The 24,417-nt window shown below is 42.7% G+C and overlaps 1 protein-coding gene across 1 annotated transcript; it reads left to right on the top strand.

Annotated features, from left to right (window-relative positions):
- The first annotated feature begins 1,984 nt into the window (after positions 1–1,984).
- On the top strand, positions 1,985–16,593 carry znf622 (zinc finger protein 622). Its single transcript, XM_085378386.1, has 7 exons — positions 1,985–2,080; positions 2,815–3,403; positions 3,580–3,864; positions 4,036–4,198; positions 4,341–4,456; positions 5,440–5,583; positions 12,036–16,593. The coding sequence occupies exons 2-7, from the start codon at positions 2,821–2,823 to the stop codon at positions 12,167–12,169; spliced, it is 1,425 nt and encodes a 474-aa protein (XP_085234512.1). The 5' UTR covers positions 1,985–2,080; positions 2,815–2,820; the 3' UTR covers positions 12,170–16,593.
- Positions 16,594–24,417: the final 7,824 nt, after the last annotated feature.

Raw genomic sequence — 24,417 nt, 5'->3', positions numbered from 1 at the left:
GAGAAGTCTGGGCTCGGGAGAGCCCGAGTGCCCTGGAGGGACTTTTCCTGCCGGATACACGATGGATGGGTGGCAAACCTGGAGGATCTTGTGCCTGGCGGGACTGTCTATCGAGGACGCTGAGGATATTTACCTATTCGGAACCATGATAACGGGGTTCTTGCTGATCGGAGCTGGCTTGGCCCTGACTTATCGGAGAAATAAGAGAGCGGAACCGGCTGTTCAAACTCCCCCTAAGCTGACCGCTGGAATTGAAGCGATGGGGCGAGGCGCGGCCTCCCACACCGAACGCAGCATGGTTAACACCTTGGAGACGCTTACAGCTGCCGTGAAGCCTCAAACTAACACCATTGAGCGTATGATGGGATACATCAGAGAGGGGCCTGCTCACAATAACACCCTTGAGCGAAAGTTGGATAACATCGCAGAACGGCTCACCGCAGCTGTGGGGTCTCAGAACCAAAAGAATGACAACACCACGGAACAGAAGCTTGATACCATCATGGGGAGGCTCGCAGCGCTCCAACGGGAAATCGAGGCCCCAGTGTCAGAGTGCTAAATTCGCTGCTCGCATAAAGGAGAAATCAACAATATTCTACATTTGGACACCACGGCGCCAGCTGCTAGGCCCAAGGCTGGAGCCCACCAAAACAACTCCCTGATAACGACTGTGTGATGACTATTCTTCCCATCCCATGAAGGACACCTGGATCGGCTGGAGGACTGTTTACTTAGCCTGATACGGCGAAGGACACTGTCTCAGCTGAACTATGGACACGCACACACATACACTTACACTGATAAGCACGCACTCATCCCCCTCCCTTCCAAACGCCTTCGATGCTTGTTCCTGCGGGGGAAGGCAGCGGGTCTGCGTGCCGCGCTGAAATGATAGCATGGTGCAGGACGACTGCTGTGTTCCTTCGAATCACCCCCCACCCCCTATCCATCCCCTGTGGCTTGTCATGTGCTCTGATGTTGTGATGTGGACATTAATGTGCTCTCTGTGCAGAGGAGTTTTTTTGTTTCCTGTTCTCATGCTGTCCTCCCATAGGTTGCCCAGCGTGTGAAGAGGTCTCTTTTTTTCCTCTTGTACTTTTCCCAATGTTGTGTAATTTTTTCAGTGTTATTCTCTCAACGCTGCCGGTCTCCGATTGTATTCCCATGTGATGTCTTGTTGTTATGTGTGTAAGTCGGGGGGGGGGGTCCTATTCCTCTGTGGGGCAACCTGCATATGGCCAATAAAGCATTCATTCATTCATTCATTCATTCATTCATTCATTACCAAACAAAGACAGCTCTGGGAACTATAGTAGTAATATACGACGGAAGCAGAGGCCAAGAAAATAAATGGCCTGTTTGGATCCAAAGATCCATTCAGTGTGTACACTCAGCTACAAGGGAAAAATGTCACAAGGGCAGACCAGAGGGAATAACAATCAGGATGCAAGATACCTCCAGAAGATAAGACAGGTGTTGAGAGCAGTGGGAATAAAATCCAACAGTTCAAGCCTATACCCTTTCAGTTTATCACCCAGGTTAAACTGATTACCATCACAGATCTGACTTAAAAACAAAACAAAACCAAAAAATCTGCCCACAGTTAGTGGTTAGCACTATGGCCTCACAGCAAGAATATTTGGGGTTTACGTTGTTTAAATCCACCAGCTGGCCACGTGTCTGCGTGGGTACTCCTGCTTAATCCAAACGTCCAAAGACATGTCTGTGTCTCTTTATATGTCTCTCTCTATATATATATTTAGCTCTCAAGTTGTTTTTCCTCTTTTTTTAAAAAATTTTTTTTTAACGGCTAGCCTTTGTTTTACTTGAGTTTCAGTTCACAATAAAAGCTTTTTGTTGTGAAAGATTAGCCATCCTTGTATAACAGGAACCGTTTTATACACGGTAGGTGGCAGTGATGCGCCAGATCAGAAAAAAACCCCACCACGAAAAGGAAGTTCAAAGTTCACCAGGAAGTCATCCTCGTGTTTTTGTGGTGTAGTTACGGCATTGAGACAGGTGCGCACATACCAGAAAGTGGTTAAAACACCTTTTTCGGAGAAGTCATCTCATTGAACAGGTGAGTAAATATTGGTGGAGAGTCGGTGGTGGTAATGTGCTGCTGTCGTCACCGTTACAAACGTATGATTTTAGCTGCTGTTAGCTTCAGTGTTTGCGGTGAAATGCGTGAAATTTCCGAGCTGGTTTCTGCCCAGTACGTTTATTTCGGAACAGCGCAGCGCCACCGTGTAAACACTGAATGTTGTAGCAGCTATTTTAGATTCAGTGTGCGTGTAGTATCGTTAATAATCTGCGTGGTTAGGTAAACACGTGACTTCACAACGCTAGCCGGCTAATGGCTAGCTCCGTATGCTAACCCTCCTAGCTAACATCCATATACAGACGGGTCATTAAAAATAATGACGTCATCACGTGTCTGAAAAGGAAATGTATAAACATTACACGTGGTTTTCTTTTTTTTTTAAAATATGCATTTTATGGTTGTCACATAAAACAACGGTGAATGTTTGTACGTGAAAACGTCGTTTTTTCAGTTAATCTTGCATTTAAAATTCAGATTTTAAGGGCTAATTTTAATGGTATCGTTAAGAAGCATCAGAAAGGGCAAACAAAATAAAACATTTAACAAACTAGACATAACCAACTCCAGAGAACCAACTTTCTTTTAAATAAAATTGTTTACGGCTAAACATCTCTACATTGAGATGCCTGTGATTTTTTTTTTTTGTTGTTGTTGTTTTTTTGGGGTTTTTTTGTGCTATATGCTGAAAGTAAACCTACTTGAATCCCCAGGTTCCCATGGCCTCATATACTTGCATCAGCTGCCGAGTAGCTTTCGCAGATGGTGAGGTGCAGCGTGCACACTATAAAACCGACTGGCATCGGTACAACTTGAAGCGGAAGGTGGCCGACATGCCCCCCGTCACTGCTGAAAACTTCCAGGAACGTGTCCTCGCTCAGAGGGCCGCTGCTGACCAGCAGCTGACCGATGCATCAGCCACTGAGTACTGCACCATCTGCAACAAGAAGTTCTCCAGCGCCAATGCTTACCAGAACCACCTGCAGTCCCACAAACACCAACAGGCCGAAAAGCAGACCCTTCTCGCTGCCCAGAGGAGAGTGGAGAAGATGAATGAGAAGAACCTGGAGAAGGGGCTTAGTGATGAAAAGGTGGATAATGACGCAAGGAATAAGGCCCTGCAACAGGCGCTGAAAGAACAGCAGAGATCGAGCCCTGCCAAGCAAGACCATGCACAGACCTCACAAGGAGCAACAAAGCAGAGGACTGAGAAGCTGGATAAACCTCCCAGGATGATGTGGCTGGAGGAGCAAGCCAAGAGGCGAGAAAGAGAAGAAGGTGGCACAGCTGGTGAAGGTGAAGGTGAGCAGATTAAATGAAATAAAAAGCATTTCTCAACTGTCTGAATGTCCTGCCGCACCCACAGAACATTATAAACTGAACGTTGACATCAACACTTGCACTAAATTTAGAGGGGAAAAAGCAGTGAAAATGTCATGTTGTCTTAGTTTGAATGTATTTCCATAAAAATGTTGCAGAAGACTGGGAGGATGTAGATGAAGATGATGAGGGCGATGATGGTGATGAGATGGAGGCAGATGATGAAGAGGAGGTGATGGATCAGGAGGAGGGAGAGTCCACCGCTCTGTCTGACACCCAACCTCCCGCTCTACCCGGCTCCATCCCCGTCACTGACTGCTTGTTCTGTTCCCACCACTCCAAGTCCCTCATGAAGAACGTCACACACATGACCAAAGTCCACAGTTTCTTCATCCCTGATGTGGAGTTCCTCGTAGATCTGAAGGGCCTCATCCGTTACCTCGGTGAGTTTTGACTGTAAAATTGCAGCAGCAAGGCTTGTATTAATATAATGGTGTAGTTACAGAAAGATGTGGTCAGGATTATCACATACATAAAAAATAAAACATTCTTTTGCACATGAATTTTTTTTCTTTTGTGCTCTAACAATTTTTTAAAATTTATTTGTTTTACAGGAGAAAAAGTCGGTGCTGGGAACGTGTGCTTATGGTGTAACGAAAAGGGGCGTTCATTTTACTCATCAGAAGCAGTACAGAGTCACATGTTAGACAAAAGCCACTGTAAGCTCTTCACAGATGGCGATGCCGCCCTGGAGTTTGCAGACTTCTATGACTTCAGGTAATAAAGACTTTTAACCAGAGCCTCTCTTTAATGTTTAGCAAATAGGGTCCTTTTTTGTTTAGTGGGAATGGATATAATGCATCTTGCTTCGTTAAACCCATCAAAGGCTCATTGATTTTCACTTTTCTTTTGCCAACAGGAATAGTTACCCTGACAGAAAAGAGGGGGAGGATGCTGAAATGGATGATGAAGAGTTGGCTGATGACAAGAACCTGGAATATGACGACGAGACGATGGAGCTGATGCTCCCTTCAGGTGACTTGAAATGAGATTAGTTTTTATAATTGGAAATCCTGGTCAAGTCTTAAATGTATGTAAAGGAATTATATGAATGCTTGCTCTATAAGCCATAACTCTAAACTTTTCATAGCTAACATAAAAATCGGCACCGATTTGGTTTTTAGTTGGTAATGGGTCACATAGATTCAGACCGCAATGCTGATTGTCCAAATTTAGATATATGCTGTGGTGTATTAACAACAACAACCTGTAAAATAATCACATATAAACAATAATTAATATTTGTAGTCCTTTTGGTCAGGAATGTTGAAATAAATTAATTTGCAAGACTCCACCATTGATTTTTTTGATAGTTTGCTCCGTCTGAAGAATGAAAGTTACTTTCAGTTAACAAGCTGTTGGAATTTGGGGGTTTTAGTAAGAGAAGAACACAAGAAAGATGTGATAAATTCAGATGATTCCAAAATTAAGGAATTAAGGCACATTCTGTAGTTTTAATGATATCTAGTCCTATGAAAATATAACCTGTTCAGACCAACTGCATCAGCTCATAATATCAATAATTTCATAATCATCCCTGTCTGAAATGCTGTGTACATTCTAAATTTACAAATTTGGAACCTATTAAAAACAACAGGCAACATCTTAATGGGTTTAGTAAATTTGGAAAATAATACATATAAGTATGTATTAACTTTGCCGTTTTTGTTGGGATTTTTTGGATAGTAAAAATATTAAATAACTATTACTAAAATCAATGAAAGGGTGAGCCACCAGCAGTACATTTGGATAACTGCTTACTCACTGCTGGCCTCTTCTATTTCCTGTTGATCTTATCTTAAGAAGAAAAATAATTAGCACTTTATCGTTGTCTGATTTGCCTTGTCCGACTGGAAAAACATGGCAGAATTGATTGCTGCTGCAGAACTGCTGAGCAAGTCTTTCTTTAGATTTCTCTGTTGTAACAGAATCCATGTCTTTGCTGTGTGTTTCTTCAGGTGCTAAGATTGGCCACCGCTCTCTTATGAGGTACTACAAACAGCGGTTCGGAGCCCAGCGAGCGGTGGTTCTGACCCACAATAAGAACGCCGTTGGCAGAGTGCTCCGGCAGTACAAATCCCTCGGCTGGGGAGGAGATACAGGTAAGAGTCAGTAAACACTCGTCAAAAAGCATGATATCATTTAGTTAGTAAGTTTTGTCGCAGCTCAATTTATGAATCACTTTTATGACTTTATGACAGTGCAGCCTGCTTGTTCAGCAATGAGTTGTCGACCCTGTTTCCATGTCAAAGCCTTTACTGTGTTAGCTTAGGCTTGTTACTCCTCCACATGCTGCGTAGACTGTGTGCGCCGTTCAGCAGTCATTCTACCCTTGGAGACCATTACTGTTAGCACTATTCTTTTGTAGCAAGCTGAGCTACAAGATGATGATGAAGATGATGGTTAATCAATGATGTTACTATGTCTTAAAAATGCAATAGAAGAAAATAATGATTCTAAGTGTTAAGAGGTTTAGAAAAAGATGTGGCTGTGGAAAGGTTTTTAATAAGAAACATGATTTTCTATAGTGCAGAGCTGAATTTCCTCTGTTTATCCAATCATCTTTGAGGATCTTAGTCCAGATCATTATTCATTGTTGTATCGCTATGCTACAGCCTGCAGCATTATGATTTTCAGTTATTAATCCTTCCTCAATTCTTGTAAATAATACCCAGAAACTCCTGGGAGCTTCATTATTCAGCTGCTGTTGGTGATAAAGGTCAATAATAATAATAATTCCATTTATATAGCCCGATTAAAAACAGAGAGCCAAACAACACACAGCTATACAATAGAATACAATACAATTTTATATAGCACATTAAAACCAGAGGTATGCCAAAGTGCTTCACAGAACCAATTAAGAGCAATAACAGATACAAATACAATTAAAGCTGCAAGCAGCGTTACGATTATTGACAAATGGCATAACAAACATTTCCGAGCTCGAGTCTCATCATGCCTGCGACCTTTGGGAGAGATTGGACATTGTGTTTTTGAGTGACAGCAGATTACTGCTTTTTGGCGAGTGTTTGAAACTCCACGTGTCGCATGACCACCCCGTTTCCCTGAACGTAAAAAGCTTTGCAATTTAACATCACAAAGGTCTTTAGATTCCACGCACTGGAGATCGCGTCAATCTGACGAAATCCCTTGAAGGAGTTCGTCAAAATACGGAGCCTGAAAAGAGGGGAAATGTCCCCAAAATGACACATTAATTTTAAAATGGCTGACTTCCTGTTGGATTTGGGATATTGCTCCAAGAGACTTTTTTGTACATCTTGATATCTTCCATAAGCTTACCAGGTTTCAGACTCGTAGATGAAACACAGAGCAGGGGCTGATGTTTTGACATTTTGTAGGGGGTGCTGTTCAGTTTTGCGCTATTCAATGAAAATGATCACAAAACAAGAGCTTTCATGACATTGGAGCTGTGTGCCAAATTTCAAGACTTTTTGAACTTTCCAAGCCCCTCAAAAACCACTTCATCTTTCATGGTGAACAGCGTTGCCACCAGGGTGTGCCGTTCAGTTTAAAGTCACAATTTTCGCACTGAAGCATCATGAGGGACTGATGGTGATATTCATCGCTTTTGAGGTGGCCACGACGAACCTGTGAAAATCAGTACAACAAAGTGTAAGACATGACATTTCCTGTTCCAACTAGGTGGCGCTCTGCGTATTCCTGACAATGGGCATATCAATCTGTTCAGGGCGGGTCTGGCATCATGTCTGTAAAGTCTGGTACTGATCAGACTGGATTTCATTGAGTTATACTAATTTGTTTCTTCATGGTGAGACATGAAAATTCGCCATGCTGCTGGGGTCACACCCTTTTGCGAAAACTCACAGCTTTCACTGTAACCCAAGACCAACTCCTTAATGCTTTCCTGGAGAATTTTGAGGTTGCAGATGTCACCCATCACAATACTGTATCCCAAAGTGTAAAACATGACATTTCCTGTTCCCAAAAGGTGGCGCTCTCCCCGATGTCAAATGTGGCAGTTGAAATATGTTCAGGGGTGGAGCTTTATCATATGTGTGCTCTTTGGTCCAGATCGGACAATGTATGACAGAGTGAGAGGCAATAAGATTTTCATGGCGAGTCATCGAAATTCGCCATGGCGCCACGGCCTCACCGTATCCCGAAAACTCAAAATCTCCGCAATTTAACATGGCCCAGGTGTGTAGTTGACACTGACCAAAGATGAAGTTTATGCAATCAAATCCCAAGGAGGAGTTCGCAGAAGTTCGAGGCATGGAAATGGCAAAATTAGAGCCAAAATGTCACCTTCACTTTTAAATTGCGGACTTCCTGTTGGGTTTGCGTCAATGGGCCCAGTGACTTTTTTGTTCGTCTCGGAATGATACACACGTGTGCCAGATTTCATACATGTAGCTCAAACGATGTGTTCGTAGGGCTGCATTTAACAACGCATAAGTGGCGCTCTAGAGCCATTTCCCAGTGCTCATATGTAAAACAATTAAAATACGAAATTTTTCACCAGACCTGATGCATGTGCAAAATTTCACGAGTTTTTGAGCCCTCAAAAAGGCGCTTGTTTTGCCTGAATAATAATAATAATAATAAGAAGAAGAAACGGAGCAGATACAATAGGGCCTTCGCATTCTCAGTGCTCGGGCCCTAAATGGCAATATATTTGCTAACAATAAATCGCAGAGCAGAAGATCAGTGTCAACACAACAAAAAAAACAAAAACGCCACCTTCTGGCACTATTTGGCAACTGAGCTTTACAGTTTAATTCTGAAATACGCTTTTACTCCCCAAATTACTGAGCATTAATATGATTGCTTCCACTGATGTCAGTGCTTGGATGATTATCATTAGGCATCAAAGTTGGACTGGCTCTGCACCAGGACTTGTACTGAGCCAGTGGGAAAGGACTGCCAAAAGAAAAATTCATGCAAAGATTCCCCCCTTAAAACACAAATGGCGATGGACCGAGTAGGTGCCCAGTGGTTGTTATACAATCTAATATTTTGTTGGACCACCTTTAGCAATGCTGCAGACAGGCAGGCACACGGCCCCTACCCTCACTAACAGCTGAAGTAGTTGATGTTCACAACACTGAGCAACACTTTCCAAATGTATATGTATAGTTCTTATCCCAGTTGTAGTAGTTTAATTCTTTTTCTCAATTGTTTTCTTTGCTTGATGCAGACTATTAGTTTGAACCTTCTGAAACAGAATAATCTCTTTTCCACAATCATGGAATATGTCGTCCAACATGTTTTTTTTTGTTTGGGGTTTTTTGGGGGTTTTTTTTGTTTGTTTGTTTTTTAACCCTCCTGTTATGTTGCGGGTCAGATTGACCCAGAACAGAAGAGATGTCACACGTCATCTGCATCACTACAGAAAACAAAAAAAATAAAAATTATAAAAGAAAATTGTAAAATAATCAATGCCAGTGTTTCTGACACTTTTGGATGAGTAAATTTGCCCCGGGTCAAATTAACCCAGGACCATAAATGGTGTTCCAGGAAACCAACATAACAGGAGGGTTAAATGCGAAGCATCAGTTAGGATTGAAACATATTAGTCACTGTTAATTATGTGGTTCTTACTTATTTACTAAGTTAAACCCATTTGTAAACAGATTTGGTAGCTTTGCTTTGTTTGGCTGTCTTCTGTGGAACAAACTAGACTATTATGCACAGATAGGACCAACAACAGTGCTAGCTGTTTGAAGTTAAGCCACACATGCACAAATGATTAACTGCCATTATTTCAGTCATATAACATTTATATTAATGTATAAAATGTCAACCTTTTTTGGAGTGGTAAAGGCATTTAAAAAAACACTTTTGCTCAATATTTGCAGGGACATATTGAACAATTATTTAGCATCGAGACTCATTTTGGTAAATTTCTTTTTTTTTTTTTTTTTTTTTTTTTGCCTGTCCCGTTTGGCTCTTTTGCCATCAGAATTGTTGTCTAAAGGCAAAGAAAGATGCCCAACGGATTTACTTTACCAAATTGACCATCCCAGCCTTGCCGTAATGGTCCATTTGATTCACCTTTTATTGTTTATTTTATTTTCACTTACTGAACATGGGACAGACTTGACTGGGGGAAAGAAGGGGAGAAAGAAAGAGGGAAAGAGAAACAGCTGAGAAGAGGGACGGGGGAGAAGGGCAAAAACCAACAGAATGAGCAGAAAAAGAAAAAAAAGAAGAAGAAAAGAAAATGCATATATCAATCACCTGGGTCACCTGCTGAGAAAGAAAAAAGAAAACAAGCAGAAGAGAACAAGAGTAATAGAATAAACAACATCACAATGATATATGGGAATATGACAGTAAATACTAAATGTTAAACATTATTGTGCAGCACATAAGATCAACAGAACATAGTGTGCTTTGAGGTAGGAGCCAAAAAGGGTGTAGTTTGTGAGTGTGATCACCCGTGTGTACACCTGTGAGCATGGACGCGCTTGTTTTTTGTTTTTTAAAAGGTTCCTTCATGTAATGATCTGCTAGAGGGTGTGGGGGGGGGGGGCACAGCCCCGTCCTCCAGGGCATGAAGCAGGTATGGAGGAGATCAAAACTCCAGACATCCAGAGCCCCCCAGAACACAAGAGACCAAGGAAGACCAACAGAGGGGCAGCCGCGCCACTGTCCCAGAAAGAGCTGAGGAGAGTCCCAGATGAGGGCTCACTCAGCAGCCGCGGAGCAGAAGCCAGGGGGAGTTGCAGTGACGCGCCCGTGAGCTCCGCCGGCAGCCAGCCGTGCCTGAGTGACCGAGCCCCAGGCCGAGAGGCCGGGGGCACCCCACCTCCGAAGTGGCCCGAGCAAGCCCCAGGCTCCAGGCCCCGATAAGCGGCCGCCAAGGAGTGAGCCGGTGTGTACCTGGACGCCCATCCCCGGACACAAAGAACCACCAACGCACCGACGTCTGAGGGAGTCCGCCACTGGCAGGGGAAGTGGTGGTAGGGGGAGATAGGCCTCCATACCTTGGAGGGCCTAAGATGTCCCCAGAGAGGTGGCGCCTGACACCCAACCTGACATATAGACACAGACATACAGGCACACACATATACAAACATCCATTCCCACCCTCATGCTCTCATATGCACTTACTCCACACTCAACCAACGTGGAGACAGACATAAAGAGACGCTGTACACACGATCACACTCCCCAAGCGTACTCTACAAACCGGGTCTAGGTACCCTTGCCCCTGGAGGGGGGGGAACTGCACCCAGACCCAGGTGGTACCCTTTTCCCTGCGGTGGGGGGAGGCAGACCGCCCCGACTCCGCAGCAGCAGGGAGGCCCCACACTCCAGACCGCAGTCGGACGGCCAACTCCTCCTCCTAGCCCCCCCGCTCCAGCAGGTCGCAGAGAATGGGGGTGAGAGAAGACTCCAAACCTCCCTCCACCCGCTCATTGTAGTGTTGATGCATGTGTGTTTTAAGGTGCATTTAAAACCCAGGAGGGCATGGAGCTACCTGCCAGAGAGCAGCAGGTAAGCGCATGGTCCCTCCTGCTGGCCCTCAATGTCTACGTGTATTTAACATTGAGAGGTGGGCAACGACGCCAGGGGTGGGGTGTACACCCTGATGGTACTTTGGACTCCGTGTATCGTGCCCACCCCCAAGATCCTATATGTATGTGTAATGAGAGTGTGAGTAATGTGAATGTCTAAGTTGTGGGATAAAATTGAGGCAGAGGCAGCCAGAAGGGGACAGAGGGGGGGGGGTGGCCTCCTCTGCACCCTGGTGACATACCCCTACTCCAAGGTGGGTGGTTGTGATGGAGCGGGAAGAGGGAGGCAGCTGGAGATGGGGAGGGAAGGAAGGGAGGGGCAAGTGACCCCTCCCTGGGGCCAGCTCCCCCGCTGACCCCAGTAGGCACCCCCATACTCCGTGACCCACCAGGGAAAGGGGGCCCAGGCCCATCCAGACCGGGGCCCAGCGCAGCAGCGCCTCCCGGCCCCACAGAGCCCAGGACAGTCCACCCAACCCCACCACAGAGAAAACTGCACCCACCCCACCATCCACTCTTCTTCCAGACTACATAAGACAATAAACACCCAGGCTGAGATCTTCCTCCACCTCTCCTGTATCTCCCCCTCCTGTAGAGAGATTTTGGTAAATTTCTAAGGAGTTCCACAGAGCATTGTTTGATGGCTTTAGATGTCGTTGGCTTTGCATGTTTCTCCTCTCTTTGCTGCACACTTTGGTGGCCCTGCTCCATGCAGCTCATCGCAGACTGTCCCATTTGGGCTGTTAAATAATGGCAACAATTTTTAGCTTTATTACTGTGGCCAGAAGGCGAACGTGTTACATTTTACTTGCAAATAATAATGAAAATGTATATTTTAAGACCAAAAAAATGGTCACAAGAATCACTTATGACAAAATGTTAGCTTTACTGTTTTAATTTAAATTTGTGTCATTTGCTGCTGTCTGTGGTCGATGTGACACCTTGTGCTCATTGTTTATCAAATTTTAACTGAGAAAACCTCTGCGATTTGATATTCTGACACACTGCTCACATGTTACTAACTCCCTCATCTTTCTGTCTCTTAGGTAACAGTGCCCTCAATCAGAAACAGAAAGACATGCAGTATGTACAGATGATGAAGTCCAAGTGGATGCTGAAGATGGGCATAAGCCACAACACCATCAAGCAGAAGCACTTCAGAGCCCAAGTTATGTTCTAAACTCGGACTGAATAACAGGACGGAGCTAAATGAGAAAAGGACTGGCAAGCTCTGAAGTTTAACATCTTCACTAACTCCAAGAAATCAGGCAGATGTCCTTGAACAGTGGTAGGAACAGAAATCGGGCTCGTCAAACGCACAGACTGTATGAAAAGGATGGATGTGGCCATTGTGTCACTCACTGGTTTGTGAAGTCTTGTTTTTAAGCCTCAAACACAGAAAATTGTCAGTCACACTTTTAAGCGAGATGTCATAAGTAATGTGTGGATTAGACCAGGAAACCAAAAGATACTACAGGGTTATACTCTGGATCCTTATTTATCACAGGGTAGCCAAGACCTCAAATTATGTTCTTCTTCATCAACTATTTTACTCTAAATACGACCAAGATTCCCAAAATTTAAAATGTTGTGTTAAATATGAGTTGAAACCAGTGAATGCTCATCAGAAAAGGTCATAGATAAAGTGAAAAAATGCAGGTTTCAAGCATTTCTCCATTGGGTCCACCCATCTTTTGTGTACAGCCTATACTGAAAACCTGATTACAGTCATTCTTTGTTGCGTTTAAAGTAATGCACTAATGCCAGTTTTGAGGGTTGACGATTGCAGGGAATCTTTGATGTGGTAAATCTTTATCTTTGATCTTCGATAAAGCTTCTTGAATTTTTTAGAGCCTTTAATTTACTTTGGTAAAAAAAATCATCTGTCATCTCTCAAATGCTGCTGTACAAAGTGCAGGTTCTCTGTAAATCTCCTTGAAATTGTGATAGAGATCCTGGAAGCTCTTATCGACTTCATTTTGAAAACGGCCTGTTTGAAAACAGATCAAGGACACGAATCACACTTATGAGTTCTTTTTGAAATTATATAAATCCTGTAAAAGCTACATTACATAAATGATAAGAAACTGTTTTAATACTTTGGACAAAACTTATTTAACTGATAGGATTTCATCTTTGTCGTTCAACATGATCGGAACCAATTCAACTAAATAAATGTTTGATATTTACCGCATACATCGCAGTCTTCCTGATGCAATGTTTCCTTACTTTTTATATTTTGTGTTTAAATAGAAAAAAACTGAATCTTTAAAATCAGCATTGTTTTGTTTGTGCTTAAATCAATCAACTCCTCATCCTTTCAACAATGTGACGATTGCTTCGCTTCCAACTAGATGAAACAGGCCCTTCATATGAGACATACAGTCAGGTGCATACGTTTTGTACAGTTACCACAGTGGATTTTGAAGCAAAAAAATATTTATAGTTGGGCAAAAGAATGATATATCGTGATAACGTCAGTCTGTCTGGAGGTTTCTTCGTCTTAATAGCGTTCTGTTTCTCTCACGTCCCTAATTGTTGTTCGGGGATCGTCTGATTGTTGGGGGTTTTCAATCTCAGAAATCGGGTATTTACATTGGAATATAAAGTGCCTTTCAGCCAAATGCTGATGTAAATGGACACTTATGCAACTTCAAAATAATTCTGTTCACCTAAATATTTTGAAGACAGCCTCTTAGGCCCAAGACTAGTCTCAAGATCAGAGCTTCTTCAACTGCAGGACGAGGACTTACGTGGTATCGTACAGGTGATTGCAATGTTGTGGTTGATGGATATACAACTATCATTAAGTCCAGTTCACAACAGTGGTTGAAGTTGGCAGTTATGACATATTTACTACCACATTTCTCTTCTTTGTTTCCCATTTATGTTTTTCTATCATTTTTAATTCACCACAGTCAGAGAAGCAACACCTCACTTCACAAGTATTTACTCTTATCAATGACACTTGGATGCTTGTTACTATATTTATTCTTTTTCATTTATGAGAAATTTGAAAACACTTTTTTTCCTCACTGTGACATTGCAATTTTCCTCCCATGATCACTCTGCTGCTTTCAGATACGTCAGATTTATCAATGACTCTGAGCCTCGTGCAGATGATGTAATCGAAAGCCGATTGGGCTTCGGCAGGATGCTGACCCACCGCACTGCCACATTAATGAGCTCAGTTACTCCATTTGTTTGTGGTGCTCCACTTTATCTTTGGCAGGCTCTCCACTTCCTTTCGTCGGCTGGGAGAGTGTTTGCGGCTCGATGGTTTCAGGGGTTTAGGGCTCTTTGCCCGTACAGCACACCACTGTTTGACATAGTCGACAGGAAAAGCAGAGGAGGAGGGGCCATGCAGACTGGCCGACGGCGAGAAGGAGACTAATTGATCAGGATGACGTGGAGAGGGATGGGGCAGATGGCTAAGAAGCGTTAGCACTGTGGAAGTCATTGGAGGAGGTGATGCTAACTAGACAGACTTCTTTCTGATGGTTGATACAGGTTGTTTTAGAAGCTGATGATATAGAACACTGTCTCATTGAACATTTTTGTGACAAATCTACCTCAGGGTGTTTTTGTGAAATTAAAATGGAATTAAATAAACCAAATTCATGTAAAGACCCCTCCTCCCAAACGAATTAGCAGCTTATTTTCATTAGGGGGTGTGTTTTTTGTTTCATCCGCTTAAAAATTGAGTGATTAAAGAGATTTGAATGATTGGATCATAGCTGGGCTTGATTATCTTCCCCCTCACTTTCATGGAAATTATTTTTAGTCATGCTGGCAGCATGGCTTCAGGACAGCAGTGTCCATCAGCCTGTCCACCAGTTTAGTCCAGACTGAGATATCTAAGATCATACTGGCACTAAATCTCATGCAGATATTATTTTTCCACAGAGGTTGAATCTGATCCACTTTCACAATTCACCGACGTTTCCCCTCGCACCATAGTGAGAGTAACATCTTTTGTTTTGAGTGAAATGTCTTTGGTATTGGATGGTGTTCCTTAATCTTTCTCACTCTCGGGATGAGTCGTAGAACGTAGCAATTATCTTTGAGATCAGGTCAGAATTTTTGTTTATCCAATAATTATTTCATAAATGGATATTTCTAATGATTCTCCCTTCAGTACCAACAGTGTTTCAGTTGATATAAAAGGTGACAATGGAAAAAAAACCAACATACAGTGTCCTAATAGTGTGTTGGACCAGTACCTAACTCCATAACAGCTTCAAAGCTCCATTGGTTCCTCAAGTCTCTGGAACTCTAATCGATGGTGTACGCAGTTCTTCCAAATGATATTCTTTCATTCTGTATGTTTAAGTTGGAGAGCACTGTCGGGCACTCCCATCTGTGTTCAGATATGTTCACATTATGTTGATACTCAAACCCCATTGCTGGAGCCATTTTCATTTTGGATGAGACCCCTCCTATTAGAATAGAAATGTTTCATCACAGGATAAAAGATGATCACTCAGAATACCTTTGTATAGATTTGCACAAGAAAAGTGGAGCGAAAAGCATGCTAGCAAAATTCCCCTCCCAGCAAAGCAGAGTGACAAAATCCTCTCACTGTACCTTCACCTGAAATGATCACTGGTAAATGTAATCGTACTCGGAGCTAAACTCATAGACTTGCATAAAGGATGGATGTAGCCACCATTACATCCTCTACTGGTTGGGAATTTTTAGAGTTGGACCTGACAGTGAAACCGATGCCATCATTGGGTAACAATGTCTTGGCCACACTGTAAAACACTCAAGATGGAAAAACCTGACAAAAAAAAAAGGATTTCATATTGATCTCTTATATCTGATGTAAAATGCATCAGTCTATAATTTGTTTGGTGTAATGGAGACCAGGGGTTCCATTACCTGGTTGGTATTGTTAATAATAAATTGTTGGATTGGGAATTTAAAATAGGGTAATAAAGGAAACACATTAGATCTTTTGGAGTCTTTTATTAGGTTATTTGATATACAATTAAATTGACAGCTTGTAACAGAAAAGAGACAGTGGGACTGGCCATCCTACCTGTGTCGGAGAAGAGCCAAAGTTAGAGCTGTTTGCAGTTAATCATTTATCAATAACCTAAACATATGTGATATGAGAACTTGTAAAGGTACTCACCTGTCCTAGTTGCTTCTTGCAGGATGTGGAGCAAAAGAGTGAAAGCGGCTCAATCACCTGTTTAAGAGCTCTTGGAGCAGACCAGTGTGCCAGGTTAGGGAGTATGGATAAAGAGGGTTTTAATTTAGATAGAAATGGGTGAAGCTTATGTTATTGGTTTGTTTATAGTATGTGTTGGAAATATGTATATGTTTGTGATGTGCTTTAATGTTATTGTATGTTTGTTTGTGTGGAGGGTTATGTGTTCATTTTGATTAGTTAACCCCCATACTTGGGCTATTCCAGATGCTCACCTGAAAAGGTAGAGTATAAAAGGAAGCCATTTTGTTTAGTTGTAGTTAGTGTTTGTGCTGTTATCATGCTCCTTCTTTAATAAAGTGCCAATCCATGGATGTCTTTTACTCCAGTCTCGCGTCATATTATTGGACAGAACCTATGACCGCCGGCCAAAACTGACAAGTGGTGTCAGGAGTGCTGCCTCTAATGAATGAGGTAAATATGATGACGAGAAGTGGAAAGAAGAATGACAGTAATGAAGTGGCAGAGGATGGTGAAGGTGCTACAGCTGATCCAGTGGCTAAAGCAGGAGCTAAACCTGGCGATAGACTGGATGAACTGACAGCTCTGGTGAAATCATTGATGCAGTCTCAAGCAACAAGAGACCAGAGAATGGACAGAGAATCAGCCCGACAAGAACAAAGATGGAAAAGTATGCAACACCAGTTTCAGCAAATGCAAGTTCAAGTAAAAGAAATGACAGAACAGCAGCAGGAACAAGAGGACAACCAAATCGAGGAGGGAGGTGAACCTGATGAGGGGCCTAGTCTGACTGGTCAGCAGATGTGGTCTCTGCCAAGACAGGAACCATTTCACCAGAGAGATCCCAAGTTGTTGCCACTCACTCCAGATGATGATATTGAGCATTTTCTCACTACTTTTGAGAGAATGGCTCAAGTTTGCCGTTGGCCGAGAGAAGAATGGGCTGTTCGACTCGTACCTCTGCTCACTGGTAAAGCACGTAGTGCTTATGTGCATATGGACATTGCTGATTCGGAAGTCTATGATAAAGTAAAAGATGCCATTCTTGCTAAATACGAAATAACTGCTGACACATACAGAAGAAGGTTTCGAGCCCTGGATATGCACCCAGGTGAAACTCCAAGAGAACTTTATGTGCGATTAAAAGATATGTTTTACAAATGGGCGAAACCTGAAAAATCTACAGTGAAAGACATTTCGGAACTGATGATCTTGGAGCAGTTTCTGAGGATGGTCCACCCAGATCTGGAGGTGTGGATCAGGGAACGTGCCCCCAAATCTGCAGAGGAGGCTTCACAGCTAGCGGAAATCTTCATCTCTGCCAGAACAGGATCGAGAGGAACCACCTTTGGCCGGGACAGCTTCATGACTGGACAAAGTAAGTCTGATGGGGGTGTAAGGAGTGGTGGTATAGGCCAGAGTAGAAGTTATCCTGGAAGCAGACATTTTGTTTCTGGTAAAAGTAACAACACGAAAAAGTCACATTCAGGTTCAAAATCAGATGTTAGATGTTATCACTGTAACCAGATAGGCCACACTCAGTATACCTGCCCAGCAACAACACAAAGTAGGCCATCCCTTTTGTGCTCAGCCCCCAGACCCACATTGCCAGGTCCTGATCATGAAGCAGTAAGAACAACACCTGTACTTGTTAATGGTCAGCGTGAAGAAGCACTCTTGGATACAGGGAGCTTTCAGTCAGTGGTTTTGGCTAGTTTAGTACCAAGAGAGTTATGGAGTGACACAAGGACTAAAATAAGCTGTGTACATGGTGATGAGAAGGATTATCCCATGGCTGAGGTGTATTTGACTGTAGGTGGCCAGACATTTCTCCTGCCAGTGGCTTTAGCACCCAGACTACCATATGCAGTGATATTGGGCTTAGATATACCTACACTGCTAGATTTGGTGTCTAATGAAGTTCCGGGACATTTGCATACAGTTCATGTAGATCAGGACCACAACGTACAAAAGCAAGACATTATTCTGCAGGCACAGCCAGAAAGTGCAATCCCCAGTTTGATCACCACAAGAGCTCAGAGTGCAAATGACCCGTTAAAAGAGCTACCTTTCTATGATGAAGAAATAGAAGTAGGCCCAGCAAAACCAGCTAAATCTCGAGCGCAAAGACGAAGAGAAAAATTTAGGGGTTCATCCAGGTTAGAGGGTGTAGACCAGAGCCCCAACCTCCCTCTCGAACTTGATATCCCACCAGATATCTCTTCACTTCAACGGGCAGATCCATCATTAAAATCTTGGTTTGATAAGGTGTCGGAGGTTGATGGACAGGTGCGAGGGACAGTAGATGTGTTGGCAGATGCAACCTATGTGTTGAGAAATGGTGTCCTTTATGAGTGTAAAGGCAAGACTGAAGCCATAGCATTACCACAGGCACTAAGAAACAAAGTCATGGAACTTGGTCATTCTGTACCTTGGGCAGGCCATCTTGGTTTTCAGAAATCTCTACATAGGATTGCAAGCCGTTTTGTCTGGCCTGGCATGTACACTCAACTACAGCAGTTTTGTAAGTCGTGTCAGATATGTCAGCTCACCCTAAATAAAGGAGTGGCCCGTGCCCATCTTCAGCCATTGCCTGTCATAGATACACCTTTCGAAAGAATAGGAATGGATGTAGTGGGGCCCCTTGAAAGAAGCTCATCAGGTAATCGTTACATCTTGGTCATTTGTGATTATGCCACTCGTTATCCTGAAGCTTTCCCCCTAAGATCATTGAAAGCGAGACAGGTTGCCAATTGTCTCCTGCAGTTGTTTTCTAGAGTAGGTATAGCTAAAGAGGTCCTGACAGACTGTGGCACAAATTTCCAGTCTAAATTTCTACAGCAGGTATATAGATTACTTGGCATAAAAGGTATTAAAACCACCCCTTACCACCCCCAGTCAGATGGACTAGTAGAGCGTTTTAACCAGACACTAAAGAACATGCTGCGGAAATTTGTAACAGACACTGGCTCAGACTGGGATCAGTGGCTGCCTTACTTGTTGTTTGCCTATCGTGAAGTGCCACAGGCCTCTACAGGATTTTCACCATTTGAACTGCTTTATGGCCGTCAAGTGAGAGGTCCACTCGACCTGCTGAAAGAACAATGGGAGAATCCAGAGCCTGATGGAGATAATGTAATAGCTTATGTGCTGAAAATGAGAGAGAGACTAGAACAAATGACAATACTGGCACAGCAAAACATGAAAGTGGCTCAAAACAAGCAGAAAACCTGGTATGATAAGAAGGCCAGGGAAAGGACATTTCAACCAGGACAGCATGTGTTGCTGTTGCTTCCTACGACAGACAGCAAACTGCTAGCCAGGTGGCAAGGCCCCTACAAAATTACAAAACGTCTTGGCAATGTTAACTATGAGCTGTACATGCCTGACAGGAGGAAGAAACATCAGGTCTTCCATATTAACCTGTTAAAAGAATTCACGCAGCAGCAGCAGCAACCCATCACGCAGCAGCAGCAATTGCCAATGCAGTCCACGCAGCAGGTAAAACAGCATTGTCTTGTTCGGGTAGTCAAGGACGAAGAGGAGGGAGAACAGTTTTTTCCCACAGGCAAATCAGGGCCAAGTTTAGTGTCACTGGCCCATCTTAAGCCCTCCCAGCAGGGAGATTTAAGGGCTCTTCTGGATCCAAATTTGTTCCAGGAAAAACCTGGTTTTACAAAACTGGTACAACACAAAGTCCACTTGAGGGATAATGCTCCACCCCGTAGAAAATTCTATAGGATTCCTGAACGCCTGGTTTCACAGCTGAAGAAAGAAATTGACCTAATGTTGTCACTTGGGATAATTGAAACATCAGCGAGTGAATGGTGCAGCCCAATTGTTCTGGTCCCGAAAAAGGATGGAACATTGAGGTTTTGCATTGACTTGAGATATCTCAACTCTGTCTCAAAGTTTGACCCCTATCCAATGCCTCGTATTGATGAGCTCTTGGAAAGGGTGGGGAGAAGTAAGTTCATTACCACTCTTGACCTAAGCAAGGGCTACTGGCAGGTGGCCCTAGCTCCAGAGGCAAAGGAACTGACGGCCTTCAAAACCCCGTTTGGGCTGTTTCAGTTCAGGGTGATGCCATTTGGTCTCCAAGGGGCACCAGCAACGTTTCAGCGGCTGATGGACCAGGTCTTGAGGGATGTGTCAGACTTTGCTGCAGCATACCTAGATGATGTTGTGATATTTAGTCAGACCTGGGAGCAGCATGTGGCTCACCTGCGACGCGTTTTAAAGCTAATCAAATCTGCTGGTCTTACTATCAATCCTCACAAGTGTAAGATCGCACAGACGCAGGTGGAGTACCTTGGATATGTGGTTGGACATGGACAGGTGAAGCCTCAGGTGGGGAAAATGGAGGCAATCCATGCATATCCAGTTCCTACAACCAAGAAGAAGGTGCGGGCATTTATAGGCTTAGTGGGCTGGTACAGTAAATTCATCCCCCATTTTGCAGAGAGGGCAGCACCTCTCACGGATTTGACAAAAGCGTCGGCGCCGAATAAGGTCAAGTGGACAAAAGACTGTGACAGTGCTTTCATTGACCTTAAGTCAGCCATCACAGGTGATTCTGTTCTACACAGCCCGGATTTCACTCAGCCTTTCACACTGCAGACAGATGCTTCTGGAGTAGGCTTAGGAGCCGTGCTGCTGCAGGAGGTGGAGGGAGTGAGGCGCCCAGTTGTTTTCCTCAGCAGAAAGCTTCAGGACAGAGAGTCTGGATACTCCACCGTGGAAAAGGAGTGTCTTGCTATGAAGTGGGCAGTGGAGTCACTGAGGTACTATCTTCTAGGCAGACATTTCACCCTGGAGACAGACCACCGTGCCCTTCAGTGGCTGCACAAGATGAAGGAGAACAACATGCGTGTTGCGAGATGGTATTTGTCATTGCAACCCTATGATTTCACAGTGCGGTATCGTCCAGGCAAATCTAACTGTGTTGCAGACTGTCTTTCACGTATGTATGAAGATTGAAGTACAGTAGTCTAAGGAGAAGGGGGGAGGAAATGTAATGGAGACCAGGGGTTCCATTACCTGGTTGGTATTGTTAATAATAAATTGTTGGATTGGGAATTTAAAATAGGGTAATAAAGGAAACACATTAGATCTTTTGGAGTCTTTTATTAGGTTATTTGATATACAATTAAATTGACAGCTTGTAACAGAAAAGAGACAGTGGGACTGGCCATCCTACCTGTGTCGGAGAAGAGCCAAAGTTAGAGCTGTTTGCAGTTAATCATTTATCAATAACCTAAACATATGTGAAATGAGAACTTGTAAAGGTACTCACCTGTCCTAGTTGCTTCTTGCAGGATGTGGAGCAAAAGAGTGAAAGCGGCTCAATCACCTGTTTAAGAGCTCTTGGAGCAGACCAGTGTGCCAGGTTAGGGAGTATGGATAAAGAGGGTTTTAATTTAGATAGAAATGGGTGAAGCTTATGTTATTGGTTTGTTTATAGTATGTGTTGGAAATATGTATGTGTTTGTGATGTGCTTTAATGTTATTGTATGTTTGTTTGTGTGGAGGGTTATGTGTTCATTTTGATTAGTTAACCCCCATACTTGGGCTATTCCAGATGCTCACCTGAAAAGGTAGAGTATAAAAGGAAGCCATTTTGTTTAGTTGTAGTTAGTGTTTGTGCTGTTATCATGCTCCTTCTTTAATAAAGTGCCAATCCATGGATGTCTTTTACTCCAGTCTCGCGTCATATTATTGGACAGAACCTATGACCGCCGGCCAAAACTGACATTTGGCATAACTGAAGCAGTTTATGAAAGTCTGACTTATCACAACTGTGGTTTTAAGACAAATTGAATTGATCCTTTTTGATTCTATGGATCGTAATTTGCAAAATAACCATATTGTATTAAATAGGACTTACTGTCTACAGTTCATTATGTGTTAAAAAGTGAAAAACTACAACAGGAGTGCTATGCTAGAGATGCTCCACCTAGCATCGTCTCCATAGCCTTTATTCTCCCACAAATCGTGACCATAGTAATAAAACATAAGTGCATTTATTAACCATTTAAAAGCTTATACTGAGGCTGCAGAATGGCTCTAAAAATAGTTTTGTCAATCAGAGGTCAGCTCAAGGCAAGAGTTTCGATTTCTGTCTATTTTAGATGCTATACGAGTCAGCTGTTAAATCCCTTGCAATACTTAAAACTGTCAAACTTTCTTTATTCATTTATGAATTTATTGCAGCTCTTCTGACTGAATCATAACTTTAATAACATTATTTTTCTTCTTTCTCCTCAAGACAGCAAAAGTGACTTTTTACAACCTGGCAACAAAAAGGATTTCATGCCTTGTGTCTGATATGGTGTATAACTCGTTTAGCTTAAGTAATTAATGAATTTCTGAATTATTAGAACTGCTGTTTTTAGACAAATTATAAAATATTTACAGACAAAACTAAAAATATGAAAGAAAATTTCAGTTTCTCTGTCTGAATTCATTAGGAAGATTGGCGCCGCCCCATCAGGCAGAAGGTTAAACTCAAAAGTAGATTCAGAGACGGCCTAAGTCACCACCCCTCCTAAACACAATGTGTTGAGAAGCAGTTCACCCGGCCCTCCCTGCTCTCAGCACGATCCCGGTCTCCCTCTGAGCCCTGGGGACCTGGTATTGATCGGTGTCTCGTAGGTAGTGATTGGACATGAGTGGATAATTTCCTTTGCTGCATTAGAGTCCATTACTGGCCTGCTCCCCGGAAAGCGATAGACATCCTCAAAAAAAAAAAAAAATGAGAGAGAAGATTCTTCTTGGAAAAGCAGTCTCCGACAAATGATTCGCCAGCTGAGGCTCCTTGAACTTTATTATCAGGTCCATTTGGAGGATGATAATAGATACTGGGTAACAGCAAAGGAGGATCTGGCATTAACTGAGACGTTTTCTGTCGTTTTCTCAAGCCTGGGGGTGTTGCGTATGTTAAATAAGAAAAACAAAGATGAAATAAAGCTGATATATACAGACACAGAATTATATTCATTCAGAGAAAGAATCCCAGCTGAGTTTTAACCTTTACAGACTTCCTCCCACGGAGGCCAAGCAGGACTATTCTCAGCTTGAGAGTCTCTCTCAGAGCTCCTCGGGAGCGTTTGTTTTGCTGGGTGAATCATTACTCATTGCCACCGTGACATCCTTTGTTTCATTCTCCTGTTTCTTCTTACTCACTGGGATCCTTTTTCTTCACGTTCGAGTGGAAATTGTGAAGCAGCAAGGCTCTATATTTACTAAAAAGAAAAAAAGAGGGGGGTGGGTAGCTGCTGAATGAGAAACATTGATATGCTGAATATGAACACAAATACACTCCCACAGGGGCATGAAACACAGAAAAAGAGCTTACACTGACAACTACTCTGGATTGTCATGCATGAAATTCCAACGAGCTTCTCCCATATGGAAAGTCTTTCCTTTTTTTGAAGAAATGGTTTTGATGACTTCTTCAAATTTCGTCCAGCTGGTTAGATATTAAAATGAGGTTCACATTTGAAAATGTCTGTTTTAAATAATGATGCATGTATGTATTTAAAGGTTTATTTAAAGCTTGTTATTTTTGCAGTAGTGGATTAAAACTGTTACACAGAAACGTATTGAAAAAGCTTGTGTCTCAGCCCAGGCTTCATCTGTGCTGTGGAAACTGAGCCAAAATGTTTAAACTCCCCCTCGGAGGGCAGATATACTTGTAAGCAATAATGCAGATTGTAGACTAAGACCCCGTGTTCGATTTAAATCAATAACTGCCCTTTACAATTTATAAAGAGTTGTATCCTGCACAGAACAAATATCAAGTCATCTCCAAAACCATATCTAGAAACCAACTCATTTAACCCACCAGTCTCAGCTAACCTGAACTGGTTAAATTCTAGTAAAATACTTCAGCTTAACTTCATGACATTATTTGTGATTTGCTCAAATTTGATTTGAGGATATTTCTTTGCTGTTTGTTTTTAGCATGTAATTAAAGATAATTACACCACCCGCTCGTTATTTACATTTGTTTTAAGCTTAAAGCTTTATTAAAACTGCAAAATTTCTCAGTGTGTTGAAGGAAATGGGGTAAACCTTTAGGCATTACAGGGATCTGAAGCAGACATTAGATTTATTGCTCCTGTAACATCAGATACCCCATTGGTATCCTTTTCTATTCATTTCTAAGGAGGCTATCTTACCCCTCACCTGTATATAAATGGCATCCAGGGTCTACGTAAAGATCCATAAAACAAATACTTTTACTG

Source organism: Diplotaxodon limnothrissa, linkage group LG18 (assembly GCF_057381915.1).
Source record: "Diplotaxodon limnothrissa isolate DT_005_m linkage group LG18, D_limnothrissa_male_GT1.1, whole genome shotgun sequence".
Classification (NCBI taxonomy): Eukaryota; Metazoa; Chordata; class Actinopteri; order Cichliformes; family Cichlidae; genus Diplotaxodon; species Diplotaxodon limnothrissa.
This window is presented reverse-complemented; position numbering and strand designations above follow the sequence as displayed.